Source organism: Anomaloglossus baeobatrachus, chromosome 5, assembly GCF_048569485.1.
Source record: "Anomaloglossus baeobatrachus isolate aAnoBae1 chromosome 5, aAnoBae1.hap1, whole genome shotgun sequence".
In the NCBI taxonomy this organism is placed as follows: Eukaryota; Metazoa; Chordata; class Amphibia; order Anura; family Aromobatidae; genus Anomaloglossus; species Anomaloglossus baeobatrachus.
Genome location: NC_134357.1, coordinates 26,482,763 through 26,503,635, shown reverse-complemented (window position 1 = coordinate 26,503,635; position 20,873 = coordinate 26,482,763). Strand labels below are relative to the sequence as shown.

General features: G+C 54.8%; 1 protein-coding gene across 1 annotated transcript in view; it reads right to left on the bottom strand.

The window, feature by feature from the left end:
• Positions 1–20,873, bottom strand: part of LOC142313236 (C-type lectin domain family 2 member A-like) — a 65,182-nt gene that overhangs the window by 34,351 nt on the left and 9,958 nt on the right. The window contains exon 2 of the mRNA XM_075352221.1: positions 2,548–2,604. Within this exon, the coding sequence (XP_075208336.1) occupies positions 2,548–2,604 (57 nt within the window). The remainder of the gene's footprint in view (positions 1–2,547; positions 2,605–20,873) is intronic.

Sequence of the window (20,873 nt, the reverse complement as noted above, 5' to 3'; positions counted from 1 at the left end):
ACACCAGAGCCAACAATGCAGATGTTATGAGGGTTGGCGGACTGGAGTAAATAATATTAGGACTTAAATCGCCACTCGGGGTCTACCATGCAGATATGGTATTCTACTGCTAGTAACTCAAAGGAACTTGGCGGACACTTGAGCAACAACAACTAAATAAGAAGCCCAACTGACTGTGTTAACGGTACACAGACGTAACTGGATATGTGCTGTAACCACCGTTTGCCTCACAGAGGTTACACACACAGTACGGCAGAACAGGCCCTGTGCGCACTGGATAGATGAGTTTCCTAAGCAAAATCCGCACCCTCTGGCAGAATTCCGCACCTGCGGCAAAAAAACGCACCTAAAATCACCATGCGGTTTTACCGCGGTTTGTTGCAGTTTTGGTGCAGATTTGCCGCGATTTTGTCCCTGCGGTTTTTAACCATTTTCAATTGCAAAAACGCAAGTAGTTGCGAAAAAGAAGTTACACGCGGTTTCTTCTTGCTGCAGGGAAAAAAAACGCAGTGTGCACACAGCTTGTTGGATTTCTCATAGATTATGCTGAGGAAAGACTGCATGAACTTTATGAACAAAAACCGCACCTTTTCTGCAGCAAAATCCGCAGCAACTAACGCAGTGTGCGCACAGGGCCGTTTGGTTCATAAAGAGCAAACATGTTATTTCAGTAAATACCAGTCAGACCAGTAGGATGGGACGGTAACTGGTTCTTGTGTAATTCTAGATCTCAGGATAAGCACGGATCGAATTTCTCCAGGGTTTAAAATTGACCCTGATAAAAAGCGATAACTCTTAAGGGTGCTTTACACGCTGCGACATCGGTAACGATATATCGTCGGGGTCACGGTGTTCGTGACACACATCCGGCGTCGTTGGCGACATCGCAGCTTGTGACACCAAGGAGCGACGATCAACGATCGTAAAAGCATCAAAAATCGTTGATCGTTGACACGTCGCTCCTTTTCATAATATCGTTGGTGGCGCATGCTGCTGGTTGTTCGTCGTTCCTGCGGCATCACACATCACTATGTGTGACACCGCAGGAGTGACGACCATCTCCTTACCTGCGTCCACCGGCAATGAGGAGGGAAGGAGGTGGGCTGCATGTTCCGGTCGCTCATCTCCGCCACTCCTCTGCTATTGGGTGGCCGTTTAGTGACGCCGCTGTGACGTCGCTATGATGCCGAACGCACCTCCCCCTTGAGGGTGGGATTGTTCAGCTGTCACAGCGACGTCACTGAAAAGGTAAGTGCGTGTGATGCTGCTGTAGCGATAATGTTCGCTACAGCAGTGATCACCAAATGTCGCACGAACAACGAGGGTGGGTGCTATCGCTAGCGATGTCACAGCGTGTAAAGCACCCTTTATTTTTTTGGATTAGTTACAGGGAATACAGCCAGTATTGCGTTCACATGACAGATAACCGCCTATCACAAGATCATCAGCACTAAAGTCTCTGTACTCTCTGACAGCATTTAAAGGGGTTCTCCGGTGGAAACAAAATTGTCACCTAAACACAGGATAAGAGATATTGCGCTAATCGGCGGGTGCCCCACTGCTGGGACCTATACCAACTGGCAGATTGGGGAATTTTCATTTTTGAAGGGAAATTTTTATTACAGTTACAAATGGCGAGGCAGATTTGACGCTTCATTCATTTTTTATGGGACTGCTGTAAAAAGCCGAACGGAAAGCTCGGCCACACCATAGTGAATAAAGAGAACGCAGATCGCGCATGTACACTGCTGCTCTCTTCTAATGGGGATGAATGATCCCCATTCTGCAGATCAGTGCGGGTCATAGCGTTCTCAGACTCCCACCAATCAACAAGTTATTATCACCTATTCTTGTTTTCATCTCACAATCCTTTTAACCCATTCCCCCCCGGGTGATTTTTTTTTTTAAATTTTTGCTCCCCTTCTTCCAAGAACCGTAACTTTTTTATCTTTTCAATCTTGCCATATGAGGGCTTATTTTTTGCAGAACGAGTTGTACTCCTGAATGCTGGAAAACGGGAAAAAAATTCTAAGTGCAGTGAAATTGCAAAAAAAAGTGCAATTGCGCAATTGTTTTTGGGGTATTTTATTTACCGTGTTCACTATATATGATAAAACTGATGTGACAATGTAATGCCTCAGGTCGGTACGAGTTTGTAGATATTAACCATGTACAGGTTTACTTTATCAAAGGGGTTAAAAATTTGAAAAGTTTGTCCAAAAACATAGCAGCGCTTTTGGCACCACTTTCTGACACTTGCAGCCAGCAGTGATTTCCGCTACACGACCCAATGACATACCAGTACTATAGAACCACCATCCATATATACAGTATGTAAAACTCCCCGGAGGTTGTGCAAACCACTGAAACTGTAAAACTGCAGTTTTTTTAGTATGTAGTTCCCTGATTGTAAGTAATGACGAGAAATGACTGCCATCATCCTGTGCTGTGGGTTTTGGTGCACTTTAGCCTCCAATTACGGTTATTTGTATTGAATCCATGCAATACCCTAAATAGAGAGAGATCTCTGAATCATGTATTTGTTACCTGCTTTATTCTTCTGGAAGGAAGTTACAATCTTGTTTCGTTTAAATTGTCGAAAACCTGCAATAAATAGTAGCATGTAAGAAAAATGTTCTAACAAAGGAAGCAATAAAGATAAATAACAGTAATAAACAGATCAAGTAAAAATCATTAAAGGGAACATGTCATCAGTTTTTTCAGAATTGAACCAAAAGTCTCACCTTCTGCAGCTCCTGGACTGCATTCTATGAAGGTGCATCTTGTGCCCTGTCTCCCCTCGCAGACCCCAGAAATACCTTTAGAAAATATGCCGCCACGTATGTAAATTAACCATTCTGGTTGGATAGGTGTCCTTTTCTTGGTCAGATCGGGATGGGTGTCCTTTTCTTGGTTGGATGGGTGTCCTTTTCTTGGTCAGATCGGGATGGGTGTCCTTTTCTTGGTCGGATGGGTGTCCTTTTCTTGGTCGGATGGGTGTCCTTTTCTTGGTCGGATGGGTGTCCTTTTCTTGGTCGGATGGGTGTCCTTTTCTTGGTCGGATGGGTGTCCTTTTCTTGGTCGGATGGGTCGGATGGATGTCCTTTTCTTGGTCAGATCGGGATGGGTGTCCTTTTCTTGGTCGGATGGGTGTCCTTTTCTTGGTCGGATGGATGTCCTTTTCTTGGTCGGATGGGTGTCCTTTTCTTGGTCGGATGGGTGTCCTTTTCTTGGTCGGATGGGTGTCCTTTTCTTGGTCGGTTGGGTGTCCTTTTCTTGGTCGGATGGGTGTCCTTTTCTTGGTCGGATGGGTGTCCTTTTCTTGGTCGGATGGGTGTTCTTTTCTTGGTCGGATGGGTGTCCGTTTTTTGGTCGGATGGGTGTCCCTTTCTTGGCTTCTGTCCCTCCTTCTGCTGTTTTTCACCATTCTCCTTTCATGATTAACATGGGTGATATGTCCCTCATCATCCAAGTTGCTCTCCAAAATCTCGCACTTGTGCGGAGTCATTCCCAGCTCGCACAGGTGCAGTTTGCTCTGCCCCATCGTGGGCAGAGCCGAAAACATAGGTGCGGTGGCGCAAGCTGGTGATATCTGTGTGCAGGTGCGAGATTATGACCGGCATCATCCACATCGCCAACCATAATCTCGCGCCTGCACAAAGACCTCACCGGCTTGTGCAAGTTTACCACCCCGCGCTCGGCTGCACCGAAGCCGCTCGGATCCAGGCTCGTTGGTGGGTGTCTCGAGCGCCTCCGGACCCGGGGTCACTTCGCTCTGAAAGGGGATGCTGGCGCTTTCAGTGGTGGGGTTAGGCAGCACGGGTCCCCACTCCCCAATGCTACATTTACTCATGGTGACACTGTCCAGAAAGACCCCGTCTTCCACTGCCTGCAGTGCAGGTACGGTAGACTGGACTCTACAAACGGGATTGTGCTCACTCCTTACAACTCCTTGCCGTCCTCCACCAGGGGCTCCGACCCCCGATGGCGCCTTCTGCGACTCCGACCGCAGCGGCATTCAACAAGTTGGGCAGGGTCCTCCTCCTTCCACCCATATGCAGGATGGCATCTCCCGAGAACTTGGGGACGTTCAACAAATGTGGGAGACTTTATAGCGGGGGCGGTCTCTTTAAAACTTCTCAACTTTAACTTTTAACTTCGGGGGTTAACTCACAGACGCGGCTGCCATTGCAGGGGACCGTACTGCACTATCTTCGGATGGGTTATCGGGCTCCCCTTCCAGGTGCAATACATCCCTGGGCTATGGACCTCCAGCGGGAATGGCGGCGGAGGTAGCGTAGGCGGTACCTCTTCCTCCATGAGCTGTGCTACACTGGGCTCACTTGTCACGGTGCTGGCAGGCTCCAGCTCTCAGCTGATGAGAGACGACATGGGGGTCTGCGTGGCTTTGTCCCGGCGCTGCACGGCTGCGGCAGCTCTCTGCTCACGGGCCCACACCACGGCAACCATTCTCCGGACCTCCGCCTTCCAGTCGAGTACCTGCTGCAAGGTTTGCGCTCTTACCCGGACGCAGAATCGACCCAGCTCCCGCTCCAACCAGGCAGCGGTTCCCACAGGGAGCTCGTTCGAGTCGCGGTCTTCTGCTCTAAAACTACTACTACTCCGCCTCTGCCGCTTCTGAGCCCTGCCACTCCGGTGTCGGGCGCCGCTCCGCCGACTTCACTCTGCATCCACATCTTTCCGCATCTCCCCCTTGGTCTTTTCGCGGCACTCGCTTTTTTTTCCCTCTAATTTCGTGTTCCCAGGGGGCGGGGCTTCAGCTTTCGCGCCCTTTCTGCGGGGAAGAAGACTCTGGCGGGAATCTTCACGCCAAAAGATGGCGGCAAGATGGCGGATTCTGAAAACTTTGCAACGGATCACCGCTGACTTCGCTGCAAGGCACACTTCACTAGGTAAGTGAATAGGTAAGTATCCAGTTCGTGACGCCAGAAGAGTTGATGCGTACCGCCCCGCGCTCGGCTACAGCCGAGCCGCTCGGATACAGCCGAGCCGCTCGGATCCGGGCTTATTGGTTGGTGGCTCGAGCGCCTCCGGACCCGGGGTCACTTCGCTCTGAAAGGGGATGCTGGCGCTTTCGGTGGGGGTTAGGTAGGTGCATGGCCGGAGCCGCGCTTGAGTTCGTGACACCACCCACGGGTTGTGGTGAAGTTGGACACCACCTCTGCGATTTCTGGGCACCCGGGGGAGATGGTAGTGTAGCCAGATGTTAACCCCTCCATGGGCAGGGATGATGTCCCCGGGACCCGTTGGGGATGGCTGGGCGGTGCAGGGTGATGTGCGCGGCTGGAGGGCACTGTTGTACTCACTGTTATTGACACACACAAGTCACTGGTAAACCAAGTTGATGGTGGTTGGTGCCCGCAGCCGGCTGCGGTCGGGTCCCCCACCCGGATGGTGGTCTCTGCCTTTCTCCTGCACTGTGTTGTGTAACTGTAGACTGCCTGCGCTTCAGCAACGGGAGTCCGCTCCCCGGCTTTGTGTATGTCGGGAGAGCCCATTTGCCTGCAGACGCTGGCCCGTGGGATCTCTCTGCCTGTGCGGTGGCTTTCTATCCCCCTCGGTGGGCTGTTGTCTTCAGTCAGGACTTGGGTGGGAAAGGATCTATAGTCCAGACCGCAATCAGTTAATTAACTCAGTCTAGTGGATTCTGGAGCTCGTTTCAGGGTCTGAGTACCCCCCTGTGTGCTCCGGTTTCCGAGTCGGTTCCCCGAGTCAATACCGGCGGGCCACTACCCTGTCCCGGTCCACCACGGTTCCACCGACCCGTCTTCCCGGCTCCTGCAGGCTGAGGCCACCGCTTGCCTCCTAGCCGAGATGTTCGGGCTACGACCCTCACACCTGTCAGACTGTCACCGGCCTGTCTCACAGGCCTCACCTCCTCCACTCCTCAACTCTACAACTCAGCTCCTACTCAACTGACTGTGTTTCCTGCCTCAGGCCCTCTGAACTCCTCGGTGGGCGTGCCAACCGCCTGGCTCCGCCCCCCTGGTGTGTCCATCAAGCACCGAGGGAGGTGACTAGGGTTTTTGTGGTTGGCTGATGACTCCTTTTTATGGGACAGGTGTTGTGCAGGAGTCTAACTGTAACTACCTGGCTAGTCCAGGGCGTCACACAAGCGCACCTATATTTTCGGTTCTGCCCGTGATGGGGCAGAGCGAACTGCGCCTGCGCAAACTGGGAATGTCTCTACACAGGTGTGAGATTTTGCAGAGCAACTTGGATGATGAGGGAGGCATCACCCACGTTAATCATGAAAGGAGAACGGTGAACAACAGCAGAAGGAGGGACAGGAGCCAAGAAAAGGACGCCCATCTGACCAAGAAAAGGACACCTATCCGACCAGAATGGTTAATGTACATACGTGGCGGCAGATTTTATAAAGGTATTTCTGGGGTCTGCGAGGGGAGTCAGGGAACAAGATGCACCTTCATAGAATGCAGCCCAGGAGCTGCAGAAGGTGATATTTTTGGTTCAATTCTGAAAAAACTGGTGACAGGTTCCCTTTAAGTTTGTCACAGAGGTTCCAAAAGATTAAAGAAAATCTGTCATCTGATTCATGCTGCCCAAACCACAGGTTTGCATAAATTGTGGCCTGCCTACACGATTGCAGCCTTGTATATCCTTCCCTGAATTACTTGACGTTTGTGCTCAATTGTGCTGTATAATTTAGTTTCCATATCTCTCTGCTTCATCTATGTTCTAGTTGCTGTTTTCTCTTAAATGTATCACCTTTTTATCACTCTGTGCACTCTCCACATCAGCCCCTCTCTCGCTCCCCCTCCCATCTACAAGGCTGAGGCTCTGCTCACATTTCTGAAACATTCCAAATCATTCACTACCACTATACAGTGCACAAATCACTGACCCACCTGCTCATTCTCTTTATTCTTCTTCTCCTAAGCTGATGGGGCCAGTCATTGCACTGGTTACGCATCCACTACAGTGTGCTATAAACTTCTTTCTCTCCCCCACAAAGCTCTTCACAGTTCTGGAGCACCAGATATCTCCTCCTCATGTCTGTCTATTACCCTACCTGTGCTTTACATTCTACAACTGATCTTAACATGCTCCAGAATCCAACCTTCCCACTTTAGTCTTCAAGACTTCTCTCAAGCTGCGCTAGTTTTCTGGAATTCACTACCCTAGTTAAGCTTATTAATACCTAGCCCCACATTTTTAAGTGTGCTTTAAAAATACATCTCTTTAGACAAGTCTATCACCTCAACTCCCTAACCTAACTCTTCCCTGCTCTCTTAAATTTTCCTCAGAATCTGGTCCCTCCTATTCATCTGTCTCCATATCCTCCACGCACCCCAAAGCACTTGGTAACTGCACTTATGTTGCGCCCATGGATATGGGGTACTTGGTTCAGGGCAGTATATGTCTTGGGGATGTCACTGGGGTGGCCGTTGCCCGGTTCTGTGCCCTGGGCCCTTTTTGTAATGGGGTGTATTTAAAGGAGAATAGGTTAGTGTTCGTACGTGACACCACTTGCGGTGTTGTGGCTATGTGGATGGAGCCGCCGCTGCAGAATGTCACTACTGGGAATGGTGTTCATTGCAGCCTGAATGGTAAGCTCTCCGCAAGCAGGGCCGGGCCCCAGAGGATGGGTAATGTGACTGGTATCGGAAGAAGGGAGTCCACACAGAGGTATAGTGCAACTGGTTTTTACTCACTGCTTGTTGGTGGTAACTGGTTGCACGAGACCAGCTGGTTTCGCCTCCAGGTCCCCTTCGTCCCAGTGCCAGTCTGGTTCTCTGGTACCTTCTTCACCTGCACCTGTCTCTGGTAAATGGGTCCCCGTGGCGTAGAGCAACTGGAGGTCCCCATCGGGTGGTTTGTCCACTTCTGTCCGCCTGACGGTAGCATGAACCCTGTGGGGATGGAGTCTCTGGTCTTGTCCCCGGCTCTCTCGTTGCTACTGAGTCTTTGGATTTTTAGGGTCGGCGAGGTCCTTGATGGTCCCCTTGCTGTGCAGGTGTTAACAGGTCGGCTTGCAGCTCTTTCCTGTCCTAGGTTCCTGTACCCCGTCGGTGCGTAGTCCTGGGAGTACTCCACTGCACTCCGCCGGCAACTACTCTCCTGGGTACCCTCCTACCTGGTCAACTAGTGGACTGGATTGGCTCCACCTCTAGGCGGCCATCCATTGGTTCGACCCTAGCTACGGTATGTACCATTGTATGGGGGATTGTTGGGGAAAAACTGAGATTACCTCTGTTTTTGTCGTTACCGGAACTGGTCTCCCGGGGCCCTAGGGGGTAGTAACTAGTAATAAACGGGCACTACCATGCTCGGTAATCAGTACTCATAACTAGTGACGAGTGAGCACTACCATGCTTGCGTGCTCTGTACTTGTAACTACGGATGAGCGAGCACTACCATGCTTGGGTGCACTGTACCTATAGTTGGATGCTCTCTAATATAATGTAATTCAATGGTGAACTTGAGCATTTTTCCATAAGATTTATGAGTACCGAGCACCCGAGCATGGTAGTGCTCACTTATCACTAGTTACGAGTACCGAGCACCCAAGCATGGTAGTGCTCACTCATCACTAGTTATGAGTACTGAGCACCTGAGCATGGTAGTGCTCACTCATCACTAGTTACAAGTATTGAGCACCTGAGCATGGTAGTGCCCGCTCATCACTAGTTACGAGTACTGAGCACCCGAGCATGGTAGTGCTCACTCATCACTAGTTACCAGTACTGAGCACTCGAGCATGGTAGTGCCCGCTCATCACTAGTTACAAGTATTGAGCACCTGAGCATGGTAGTGCTCGCTCATCACTAGTTACAAGTATTGAGCACCTGAGCATGGTAGTGCCCGCTCATCACTAGTTACGAGTACCGAGCACCCGAGCATGGTAGTGCTCGTTTATCACTAGTTACGAGTATTGAGCACATGAGCATGGTAGTGCCCACTCATCACTAGTTACGAGTACCGAGCACCCGAGCATGGTAGTGCCCGCTCATCACTAGTTACGAGTATTGAGCACCCGAGCATGGTAGTGCCCACTCATCACTAGTTATGAGTACCGAGCACCCGAGCATGGTAGTGCCCGCTCATCACCAGTTATGAGTACCGAGCACCCGAGCATGGTAGTGCCCGCTCATCACTAGTTACAAGTATCGAGCACCCGAGCATGGTAGTGCCCACTCATCACTGGTTACGAGTACCGAGCACCCGAGCAAGTTGCCTGCAGTTTAGGCAGTGTCAATCAAATGACAGTTTCCCTTTAAAAGTTGGAAAAGTTAAAAAGTAAACAGGAGATAAAGAGTCCACACTGTTTGTCAGTCTATGGGCTTTTTTTGCATGTTGTAGAAAACTTGCAGAGCAGGTTGGTGTTCATATACTGTATAGTTGTTAAACATGTAGAATGGAGCTCACTAACCAGAGACATAACGATCTTGTGGTCACAGGAGGTATGTCAATTAGTTCAATTGGAGGCATGTCCTCTGAGCACTGACTCCCTGCCTCACACTTAAGTGGGCTTTACACGCTACGAAATCGCTAATGCGAAGTCGTTGGGGTCACGGAATTTGTGACGCACATCCAGCCGCTTTAGCGATGTCGTTGCGTGTGACACCTATGAGCGATTTTGCATCGTCGCAAAAACGTGCAAAATCACTCATCGGTGACATGGGGGTCCATTCTCGAATATCGTTGGAGCTGCAGGTACAAAGTAGTTCGTCGCTCCTGCGGCAACACACATCGCTCCGTGTGACGCCGCAGGAACGAGGAACCTCTCCTTACCTGCCGCCGGCCCCAATACGGAAGGAAGGAGGTGGGCGGGATGTTACGTCCCGCTCATCTCCGCCCCTCCGCTTCTATTGGGCAGCCGCTCAGTGACGTCGCTGTGACGCCACACGGACCGCCCCCTTAGAAAGGAGGCGGTTCGCCAGTCACAGCGACGTCGCAGGGAAGGTAAGTATGTGTGACGGGTCCAGCCGATGCTGTGCGACACGGGCAGAGATTTGCCCATGTCGCACAACCGATGGGGGCGGGAACGCACGCTAGCGATATCGGTACCGATATCGCAGCGTGTAAAGTAGCCTTTACTCTACGTGAGAGGAGGTCAGGAGCAGGGCTCCTGGGAAGCAATCTAGGTGGCAGACGGTGGTTTGGGCCTAGAGGAGCTGGACCCCGATGGCAGGTGATCTTGGCAAGGGGCACGGATCTGTCGAGGAGGACAGCCGGCGGCCTTGCACCATCACCGGGCTTGGACCAAGGCACGACAGGTACGTAGACCGTAGGTCGGGAGTAGCTTCAGGCAACCCGACAATTTACCCGAGGAGAACGGAGCCTTCAAGATCCGTTCCCACCCGCTCCTAAATCGGAATACTAGCGCAACGAGGGGGATAGGACTTTCCACTCAAAACGGTCCAGAAAATCCCAAGCGTGAACTCTGAGAGCAAGCTCCCACACTTAGCCATAGTGGGGAGTGGAATCCGGCAGGTTTCATACTACCGGGACAAACAGAGAAGTAAACTTAGTGCCAGGAGGCAGGTCACGGATCACCAAGCAGCACCATTGGAGACGGGACCCAAACTAAGCTACCCTCACCGGCAGCGGTATCCAGAACTTTGGTTTATCCAGTTGTCGGTGTCAGCTTAATGGACTGAGTGAGTACGCAAGTGACCCCTTTGCATCCAATGGCACTTCCCCACAATCACCGAGCCCCGGGGTATTCCCCCCTACCCATAGAGGGTCAAAACATCTGGCTGCCCTATTCCATCATCCCCGGGTACTCCCAACTGCAGTGGTGGTACTCCTAATTACCACATACCATGGGTGGCGTCACAAACTCTATAAAATCCCTTGTAAATAACCCCCTTCATTTGAGTGGCCGCATGACCCCTGGGTCCGGAGATCCTTGAGCCACCCCGGATCCAGATCCGAGCAGCTCGGCTGCTGGAACGGGGGTGGCACACAAGCACAGCGGGTTTGGACCGCAACAGGGTAGTGTGAACTACACCAACACACCCCACACCCCAGTTAGGCACACCTAAGCCAAACACAAAAACCTTGTTGCCTTCCTCCAGGGGCTGATGTCCACACCAGGGGGTGGGCCAGGTGGTTGGCCCCGGCCACCGAGGAGTTCACAGTCCTGGAGGCGGGAAAAAGGAGCAGATTAGTTTTGGAGTTTGAAAGGAGAGGAGTGAAGTGGCAAAAGAGCAACTGACTGACCGTGTCCGGGTGTGTGGCCCGGACGGTACAGCAAGGTTGGCAGACGGTGGTGACCGTCTGCAGGAGAGGCCGATTGGAGCGAACCGTAAGGACTGTGGACGGGCGGTGGCCCGGCGGTACCGGACCGGCGAGCAAAGAGAAGCCGGCACCATCCGGCAGGGCTTACGGACCCCGACAAGGCTAGGAGTCGCCGTCAAATTTGTCAAATCCGTTAGCGAAGGGAACCTCCGGGGTTTCCCAGCAGTCAAGTCCCGATTGAAGGCGACAGCTCAAACCGTGAAGGGAAACACAGTCACCGCCAAGGCTACAGTTCCCAGGGCCAGAGCCTGCGGGCAAAAGGGGCTCCCTCAGCCTCCATCCAAGCTGGGGAGCGGGTTACCGGTGGGAAGCCATTGGAACCGTAACACAACACAGGTGCAGGGAAAGGCAGTCACCATCAACCTACCGAGAGCAGAAACCACCGCAGCCGTCAGTGGGCCCCGTCCATCCAGCCGTGTGTTTTACCAAGGACTTTGTCTTTGTCATTGGCTGAGTGAGTACTACCGCGCCGTGCGGCACCGCGCTGCCCCCGTGACCCTGCACCTCACCAGGCCCCGTAACCCACCTGTCATCCCTAACCCTCACCGGGCCCCGGGACGACCAACCCCCTACCCGCGGAGGGGAAAACCACAATTGCGCTGCTCCCTGCCATCGCTCCCGGGATCCCCGTCCAGAGCAGCGGTGGTATCACAATCTCACCACAACCATGGGTGGCGTCACAGACAATATCCCTAAACCCAAACCACCCCCTTTTCACTCACGGGCGAGGAGCGCCGCTCGAGTCCCCGGATCCGGCCCACCGCTCGAGCCACTGAGCAACAAGTGAAGCAGTAGCCGTGCCGGATCCGAGCAGTGGGTGAGCGCTGCGCACCTCTCCGCCCGCGACAACTTGGCGTCACGAACAGGATCTTACCGCTCTGCCGTCTGGTAGAGGTGCGCCTTGTGACCGCCGGAGGTGTCCGGCCGAAAATTTTGAGAAGCCGCCATCTTGGGTGCGAAAAGTCCCCGCTCAAGCGTCTTCCCGAGTAGTGAAGGCGCGAAAGCCGAAACCCCGCCCCTGTAAAGGAGGAGCCGGAAAAAGACTAAGGGGGACGGATGGCGTCTGGCCGCATGTGAGCCAGGGCTATAAAGGCAGGGACGCCAGGACCCTGCGGCCATCTTTTTGTTCGTGGAAGAGGCCGCCGCAGCGATGTATCAACCGTCCCGTAGCACCGTAGCCCCCGCGCCCGGGACCGCGGTGTGGGTGGAGTTCCGGACCGCTCAGTTACAACTACGGCTGCAGATCCGGATGCAGCTCCTCTTGGAGGAGTGGGAGGCCGACATGGCGGAGGTGGTGGAGGCCATACGGAGACGCGAGGAGGAGGGAGTTCTGGACAGGCGGGTAAGTGACCCACGCCCCTGTACCCCTAGCGGGTCGGTCATCGCGGCCGAGGGGCCCGGTCTACGCCCGCTCGCCCTGCTACCTCCCCCGCTACCCGTGTTGGCTGCCGCTGCCTCGTCACTAGGCCCGCTACCATCACAACCAGTAGCGGTACCCTCCCAATCCGCCCCGGCGGACCGGTCTGCAGCAGAAGCCCGTGACCGTACGAAACTGCTGCCGTGAAAGAAGCCGAAGGCCGAGCCCGTCGGCGAAGTTGTACCGGAGGCACCGGTGACCGTGCCTGACCCCGTACTGGCTCCGGCAGCCCGTCTCATGCAGGAGGAGGCAGAGGCTCAGCGGGAGAGGATCCCTATGCCCATTCCCCACACCTCGGCTGAGGTTGCGCCAGGTTGCCGTTGCAAAGCAGCACCCCAGGCCAAGTCACTGCGGGACCTCCCACCAAGGCGGCCAGTGGTGGGCAGCGTCAAGGAGGTCTTGCAGGGCCCGACCCGTGCGCAGGGGCCCGTAGCAGCCCCGTATTGGGACAGGGAGCCGACACCACTGGGCCAGGAGATCGCCGAAAGAGAGAGGAAGAAGGCAGAGCTGGTTGCCCGTGCGATACGGGAGAAAGAGAATCTTCGCCAGGCCACCTTCCGTGTGCGGGGCCCAATCTATGAGGGGCAGGTGAGAAGATTTGATGTCCGTCGGGGGTACGGATTTACATACAAACCGGGCCTGGAGGCCGAAATCTTTATCGTCCGACGGGACATCCATGCCCATCTGCCGGAGGACCATCCGGGCCGCAACCTAATTCCAGGGCACCTGGTCCAATACACCAGGCACTGCGGGGAGAGGGGTTGGTTTGCCCTGGACGCGAAGCTGAGAGGCAGTCAGGAGGCCCAAGCCTCGACCCAACCCCCTCCTCCGGCCGACACCGTGGATGAGCAGTGAAGTCGGCGGTCCTCCGCCTAAAATGTTGTCCCCGTTGGGACCACCAGCAACGTTGTTTACAGTTCTGAATGATAAGTGAAAATGATTAACCGAAGAGGTCACCTGATTAGCAACTGTGATTAAACCGGTCGTTGCCGGCAACTGTTGTCCCCGTGGGGACTGTTTACAACCCATGTGTAGAAACTGCTACGGACAAGCCCGAGAACTAGCAGGGCAACCACGAACTTGTGGTACGTAAATAAAAATTTGTTGGCTAAAACCGTGACTGCCTCCGGAGAGGAAGATTGGAGGAAGGGCCCGCAGTGGAGCAGGCTGGGGCCCAGCCACCACCGGAACCGGTGGCGATCCTCCGGGGGGGTTCAGGGGTCCCCATGGACGCTGGTCCCCTGAAAGGGACAGAACCAGCTCGGGCAATCTGGTGCTGGACTGGGGTCAAGGGGTGCTGCCCATTTGCTTAGGGGCAGCATCAGGGCCAGGTTGTTTGGGTGGGAGAGAGCGGAAGCCGTACTGTTTTAATAAAAATGTACCGTTTTGCAACATTTAAGAGATGCATCTCCCGATGTGGGAAGATTTGAAATGCTTATGTTTACCGTTTTATCTTTTGCAGTTAACCAAAAATAAAACCGGTGATGGACGGGCAGCCCGCGGACGGTCTGCATTTTACTAAGGGGGAATGTGGTGCCCTGGACAAGCCAGGTCATCACAGAACTACACCAACACACCCCGGTTAGGCACACCTAAGCCAAACACAAAAACCTTGTTGCCTTCCTCCAGGGGCTGATGTCCACACCAGGGGGTGGGCCAGGCGGTTGGCCCTGCCCACCGAGGAGTTCACAGTTCTGGAGGCGGGAAAAAGGAGCAGCTTAGTTTTGGAGTTTGAAAGGAGAGGAGTGAAGTGGCAAGAGAGCAACTGACTGACCGTGTCCGGGTGTGTGGCCCGGACGGTACAGCAAGGTTGGCAGACGGTGGTGACCGTCTGCAGGAGAGGCCGATTGGAGCGAACCGTAAGGAGCGTGGACGGACGGGCGGTACCGCCGGACCGGCGAGCAAAGAGAAGCCAGCACCATCCGGCAGGGCTTACGGACCCCGACAAGGCTAGGAGTCACCGTCAAGTTTGTCAAATCCGTTAGCGAAGGAAACCTCCGGGGTTTCCCAGCAGTCAAGTCCCGATTGAAGGCGACAGCTCAAACCGTGAAGGGAAACACAGTCACCGCCAAGGCTACAGTTCCCAGGGCCAGAGCCTGCGGGCAAAAGGGGCTCCCTCAGCCTCAATCCAAGCTGGGGAGCGGGTTACCGGTGGGAAGCCATTGGAACCGTAACACAACACAGGTGCAGGGAAAGGCAGTCACCATCAACCTACCGTCAGTGGGCCCTGTCCATCCAGCCGTGTGTTTTACCAAGGACTTTGTCTTCATCATTGGCTGAGTGAGTACTACCGTGTCGTGCGGCACCGCGCTGCCCCCGCGACCCTGCACCTCACCAGGCCCCGTAACCTGCCTGTCATCCCTAACCCTCACCGGGCCCTGGGACAACCAACCCCCTACCCACGGAGGGGAAAACAACAACTGCGCTGCTTCCTGTCATCGCTCCCGGGATCCCCGTCCAGAGCAGCGGTGGTGTCACAATCTCACCACAACCGTGGGTGGCGTCACGGACAATATACCTAAACCCAAACCACCCCCTTTTCACTCACGGGCGAAGAGCGCCGCTCGAGTCCCTGGATCCGGCCCACCGCTCGAGCCACCGAGCAGCAAGCGAAGCAGTACCAGTGCCGGACCCGAGCAGTGGGTGAGCGCTGCGCACCTCTCCGCCCGCGACATGAACACAGCAGGAACTCTGGACTTCAGGCTTAAAACAAAAACAGGACTTTAGTCACAGCAGGATTACATGAACATGATACAGCAGGGTCTCAGGTACAGAAAACAGCAGGAATTCAGAGACAGGATGCAGACTGGTACCAGGGGAACACACAGGGGTGGGATTCAGCCGGTTCTGGAGAACCGGTTGTTAAAATAGCAGCCGGTTCCCAGAACCGGCAAGAAACAGCTCTGGCGATCCGGTTCCCTGTATTCATTTGTGCTAGTGTCTCTTTAAGACTCTAGCACAAATGAATTCCCGCCCCTCCGCGCCGCACTTCCTGGTTCAGTGTAGCCTGTCGGCCCCCTGATCCAGCGTGCAGCGACGCGATGACGCTGCAGAGGTGACGGCAGTGAGAGGAGGGAGCTCCTCCCACTGCTGTCTGTCAGCGACACAGTTCAGAGTGCCGCGGAGGAGGACGGGAGACACAGGAGAGGCCGCCGCTGCTTGGATCAGGTAAGTCGCTCAGTGAGCCGAAGCTGCAGGGAGAGGGGAGGCCATAATGGGATGGGATCTGCAGGGGGAAAGGGGCCACAATGGGATGGGATCTGCAGGGGGAAAGAGGCCATAATGGGATGGGATCTGCAGGGGGAAAGGGGCCATAATGGCATGGGATCTGCAGGGGGAAAGGGGCCATAATGGCATGGGATCTGCAGGGGGAAAGGGGCCATAATGGGATGGGATCTGCAGGGGGAAAGGGGCCACAATGGGATGGGATCTGCAGGGGGAAAGAGGCCATAATGGGATGGGATCTGCAGGGGGAAAGGGGCCATAATGGCATGGGATCTGCAGGGGGAAAGGGGCCATAATGGCATGGGATCTGCAGGGGGAAAGGGGCCATAATGGGATGGGATCTGCAGGGGGAAAGGGGCCACAATGGGATGGGATCTGCAGGGGGAAAGAGGCCATAATGGGATGGGATCTGCAGGGTGAAAGGGGCCATAATGGCATGGGATCTGCAGGGGGAAAGGGGCCATAATGGCATGGGATCTGCAGGGGGAAAGGGGCCATAATGGGATGGGATCTGCAGGGGGAAAGGGGCCACAATGGGATGGGATCTGCAGGGGGAAAGAGGCCATAATGGGATGGGATCTGCAGGGGGAAAGAGGCCATAATGGGATGGGATCTGCAGGGGGAAAGGGGCCACAATGGGATGGGATCTGCAGGGGGAAAGAGGCCATAATGGGATGGGATCTGTAGGGGGAAAGGGGCCACAATGGGATGGGATCTGCAGGGGGAAAGAGGCCATAATGGGATGGGATCTGCAGGGGGAAAGGGGCCATAATGGGATGGGATCTGCAGGGGGGGAGAGACCACATGGGGTGAGATCTGTTTGGGGAAGTCCGTCCGTTCCAATTTTAGCAGGGCTCCTTTAGTAATAATTTTTAAAAACTGTAGAAAAACCGTTTAATACAATAAGACTGACAGTGACTGGAACAATTGATGCTGGACAGGAGAGTGATGGTGGAGGAGGGGAAGAAGGGGAAAGAGATTATAATTTAAATTACTTGTATTTTTGGTTGAGGAAAGTGCGTTAAAATGGGTGTGGCTAACAAAATGGGTGTGGTTACAAAATGGGTGTGGGTTTTCAAATGGGCGGGATTTACAGAGAACCTGTTGTTAAAAATTTGAATCCCACCCCTGGGAACACATGAATAGGACAGGTCCAGGGCAGACATTAGCATACCAGAACTATAGCAGTCAGGACAGGAGCTGGGTACAGGAAGAAACATGGCAGGACCAACACAGAGCTAGGTTTAGTAACCTAAAGCAGTTGCTTGGCCGCCCTCATCAGGGAAGGGGAACTTTTATACCTGATGCCTCCCAGCCATAGGCTGGGGACAGCAATTCAAGGTGCACGTACCACCCCAATATAAGCGGGGAAGGTGAGCGTACGTGTGGCGCCCTGGACAAGTCAGGGGACACAGGTAACTACACCACCACACCCTACACCCCGGTTAGGCACATCTGAGCCAGACACAAAACCCTTGTTGCCTTCCCCAGGGGCTGATGTCCACACCAGGGGGTGGAGCCAGGCGATTGGTCTCCACCCACCAAGGAGTTCACAGTCCTGGAGGAGGGAAAAACAGTCAGTCTAGTTTTGGAGGAGGAAGTGGAAGGAGGTGAAGTAGAGAGATAGGGTTTGGAGGAGAAAGTGGAAGGAGGAAAGTGGTAGAGAGAAGAAAAGTGACAGCAAAAGAGTCTGAAGTTGGTCCGGGTGTGTGGCCCAGACAGAACAGCAAGGTTGGCAGACGGTGGTGACCGTCTGCAGGAGTGGCCGATTGGAGTCTACCGTAAGGACCGTGGACGGGCGGTGGCCCGGCGGTACCGGACCGGTATACAAAGAGAAGCCAGCACCATTGGCAGGGACCTTTCGGATCCCGGCAAGTCTAGGAGTCGCCGTGAATTTGGCAAATCCGTTAGTGAAGGGGACCTCCTGGGTTTCCAAACAGTCAAGTCCCGACAGAAGACAACCGTCCAACCGTGAAGGGGAGACAGCCACCACCAAGGGCAACCGTCTCCGGGCAAAAGGGGCTCCTCCGGCCCATATCCAAGACGGGGGAGCGGGTTACCAGTGGGAACCCATCGCTACCAACATTGAACTTAGGTGCAGGGAGAGACAGTCATCACCAACCTACGGGGAAGAAGCAACCGCAGCCATCTGGGGGACCCGTCCATCCAGCCGTGTGTTTTACCGAGAACTGTGTCATCGTCTCAGGCTGAGTGAGTACCCCTGTGCCGTACGGCACAGCGCTGCCCCTGCGACCCTGCACCTCATCAGGCCCCGCAACCCGCCTGCCATCATCCCTACCTACCCCATCACCGGGCCCCGGACAACCAACCCCCTACCCACGGAGGGGAGAAATAACAACTCAGCTGCTCCCTGTCACCGCTCCCCGGATCCCCGTTCAGAGCAGCGGTGGTGTCACCAAAATCACCACAACCGTGGGTGGCATCACAGACAATATCCCTAAAACCAAAATCATTCCACTTTTCACTCACGGGCGAGGAGCGCCGCTCGAGTCCCCGGGATCCGGCCCATCGCTCGAGCCACCACCGAGCAGCAGCGGCAGCCGGACTCGAGCAGTGGGAGAGCGCAGCGTCCGCTCCTCCGCCCGCGACAACTTGGCGTCACGAACAGGATCTTACCACTCTGCCGTTGGGTAGAGGTGCGCCTTGTTACCACCGGAGGTGTCCGGCCGGAAAATTTCAGAAGCCGCCATCTTTGGCGCGAAAAGTTCCCGCTCGAGCGTCTCCTCGAGTAGTGGAGGCGCGAAGGTCAAAACCCCGCCCCGGTAGAGGAGGAGCCGGAAAGAGGCTAGGGGGGATGAAATGGCGACTGGTCGCATGTAGCCGCGGCTATAAAAGCAGAGACGCCAGGACTCTGCAGCAATACTGGGTTCCTGGAAGGCTCGATTGCCAAGATGCACAGTCCGACCGCCAACGAGGACGCTCCCGCACCCGGCACGGCCATGTGGCTGAGAGACCGGACTGCCCCGTTGAATACCCGTCTGCAAGCCCATATGCAGCTCCTCCTGGAGGAGTGGGAGACCGACATGGCGGACGTGGTGGCTGCTATGCGGAGACGCGAGGTGGAAGAGGATTTGGAGGAGCGGGTAAGAGACCCACGCCCCTGTATTCCCGAGGGATCGGCCACTGAGGCTGAGGAGCCCGGCCTGCATCCACTCACCCCGCCTCTCTACCCGCTACCCATGTTAGCTGCTGCCGCCCCGCCACTAGGCCCGCTACTTGCCCAACCGGTAGCGATACCCTGCCAATCCGCCCCGGCGGATCAACCGGCTGCAGACGCTCAGGACTTCCCTGAATCACTCCCAGGGAAACCACTAGGACCGTGGCCCCTTAATAAAAATGTGCCAGAAGTCCGGGCAGTGATTGCGCCAGGCCCCGAGCCCGGGACCGTGGCATGGATGAAGGCCCGAGTGATCGAGTTCCACCAACGTCAACAGGATCAGATCTTCCGGATGATGGAGCAGTGGACCAACGAGATGGAGATGCTGATTGCAACGGCCCCGATGTATGGGATGAGAACGGATGTAACAGAGCCGACTGGTGACCCACGTCCCTATGTCCTACCAGGACCAGCCACTGCGGCTGAGGGGCCCGGCCTAGTCTCGACCCATGCATCACCCTTGCCGTTACTTATGGGGCGCCTCAGTGTAAACTCGCCTGACCTGCTACCCCGTGCTACTGCAGAAGGATCTGATGTGCTGGATGCTGGAGGCCAGGAGGCTGCGGCAGCTGGCGGTAACCCGCCTGACGCAGATGCAAGTGGTGGTGACTCCAGCGACTCCAGCTCTGGTGCTGAATCCGCCCTTGAAGGTGAGGAGGCAAGTGAGCGTCTCCGCTATGTGGGGGAACCGGTAGTTTATTACACCGCGCGTAATGGTGGGAATGGATACCGGGCGCCCATGTCACAGCAAGCCTGTCACTGCATGTTTGATATGCTGGTGGCAGAGGACCCAGCAGACACAGAAGAGTCAGAGTAGGGCAGCGGAGCACCGTTGTCACTGTCCCCGTTGGGACCAAAGAAAACTGTGTGTGTGTTTAAAGTTTTGAAAGTTTTTGAAAAATGAAAATGAGTGATTAACCGAAGTTCATCTGATTGTCTACTACTGCTGATTGAACCGGTCGTTGCCGGCACCGTTGTCCCCGTGGGGACTGTCTGAAGTTTGCATAAGGGACTCCTTACGGACAAGCCCGTGAACTTGCAGGGCAACCACAAACTTGTGGAATGTAAATAATGTTTTGTTATGGCTTTACCGTTACCGCCTCCGTAGAGGCAGGTTGGAGGAAGGGCCCGCAGTGGAGCAGGCTGGGGCCCAGCCACCACCGGAACCGGTGTCGATTCTCTGGAGGGGAAGGACAGATCCCGCTCGGGTAACTTGTGCTGGACTGGGGTCAAGGGGTGTTGCCCATTTGCTTAGGGGCAGCATCAGGGCGAGGTTGGTTGGGTGGGTGAGAGCGGAAGCCGTAACCGTTAACCGTTTGCAACGTTTAAGAATATGCCTCCCGATGTGGTATGAAGTTAGTATACCTGTATGTCTGTTACCGTTTTCTTATCTTTTTACCGGACCGGTATACAAAGAGAAGCCAGCACCATTGGCAGGGACCTTTCGGATCCCGGCAAGTCTAGGAGTCGCCGTGAATTTGCCAAATCCGTTAGTGAAGGGGACCTCCTGGGTTTCCAAACAGTCAAGTCCCGACAGAAGGCAACCGTCCAACCGTGAAGGGGAGACACAGCCACCGCCAAGGGCAATCGTCTCCCAGGGCCAGCGCCTTCGGGCAAAAGGGGCTCCTCCGGCCCATATCCAAGTCGGGGGAGCGGGTTACCGGTGGGAACCCATCGCTACCAACATTGAACTTAGGTGCAGGGAGAGACAGTCATCACCAACCTACGGGGAAGAAGCAACCGCAGCCGTCTGGGGGACCCGTC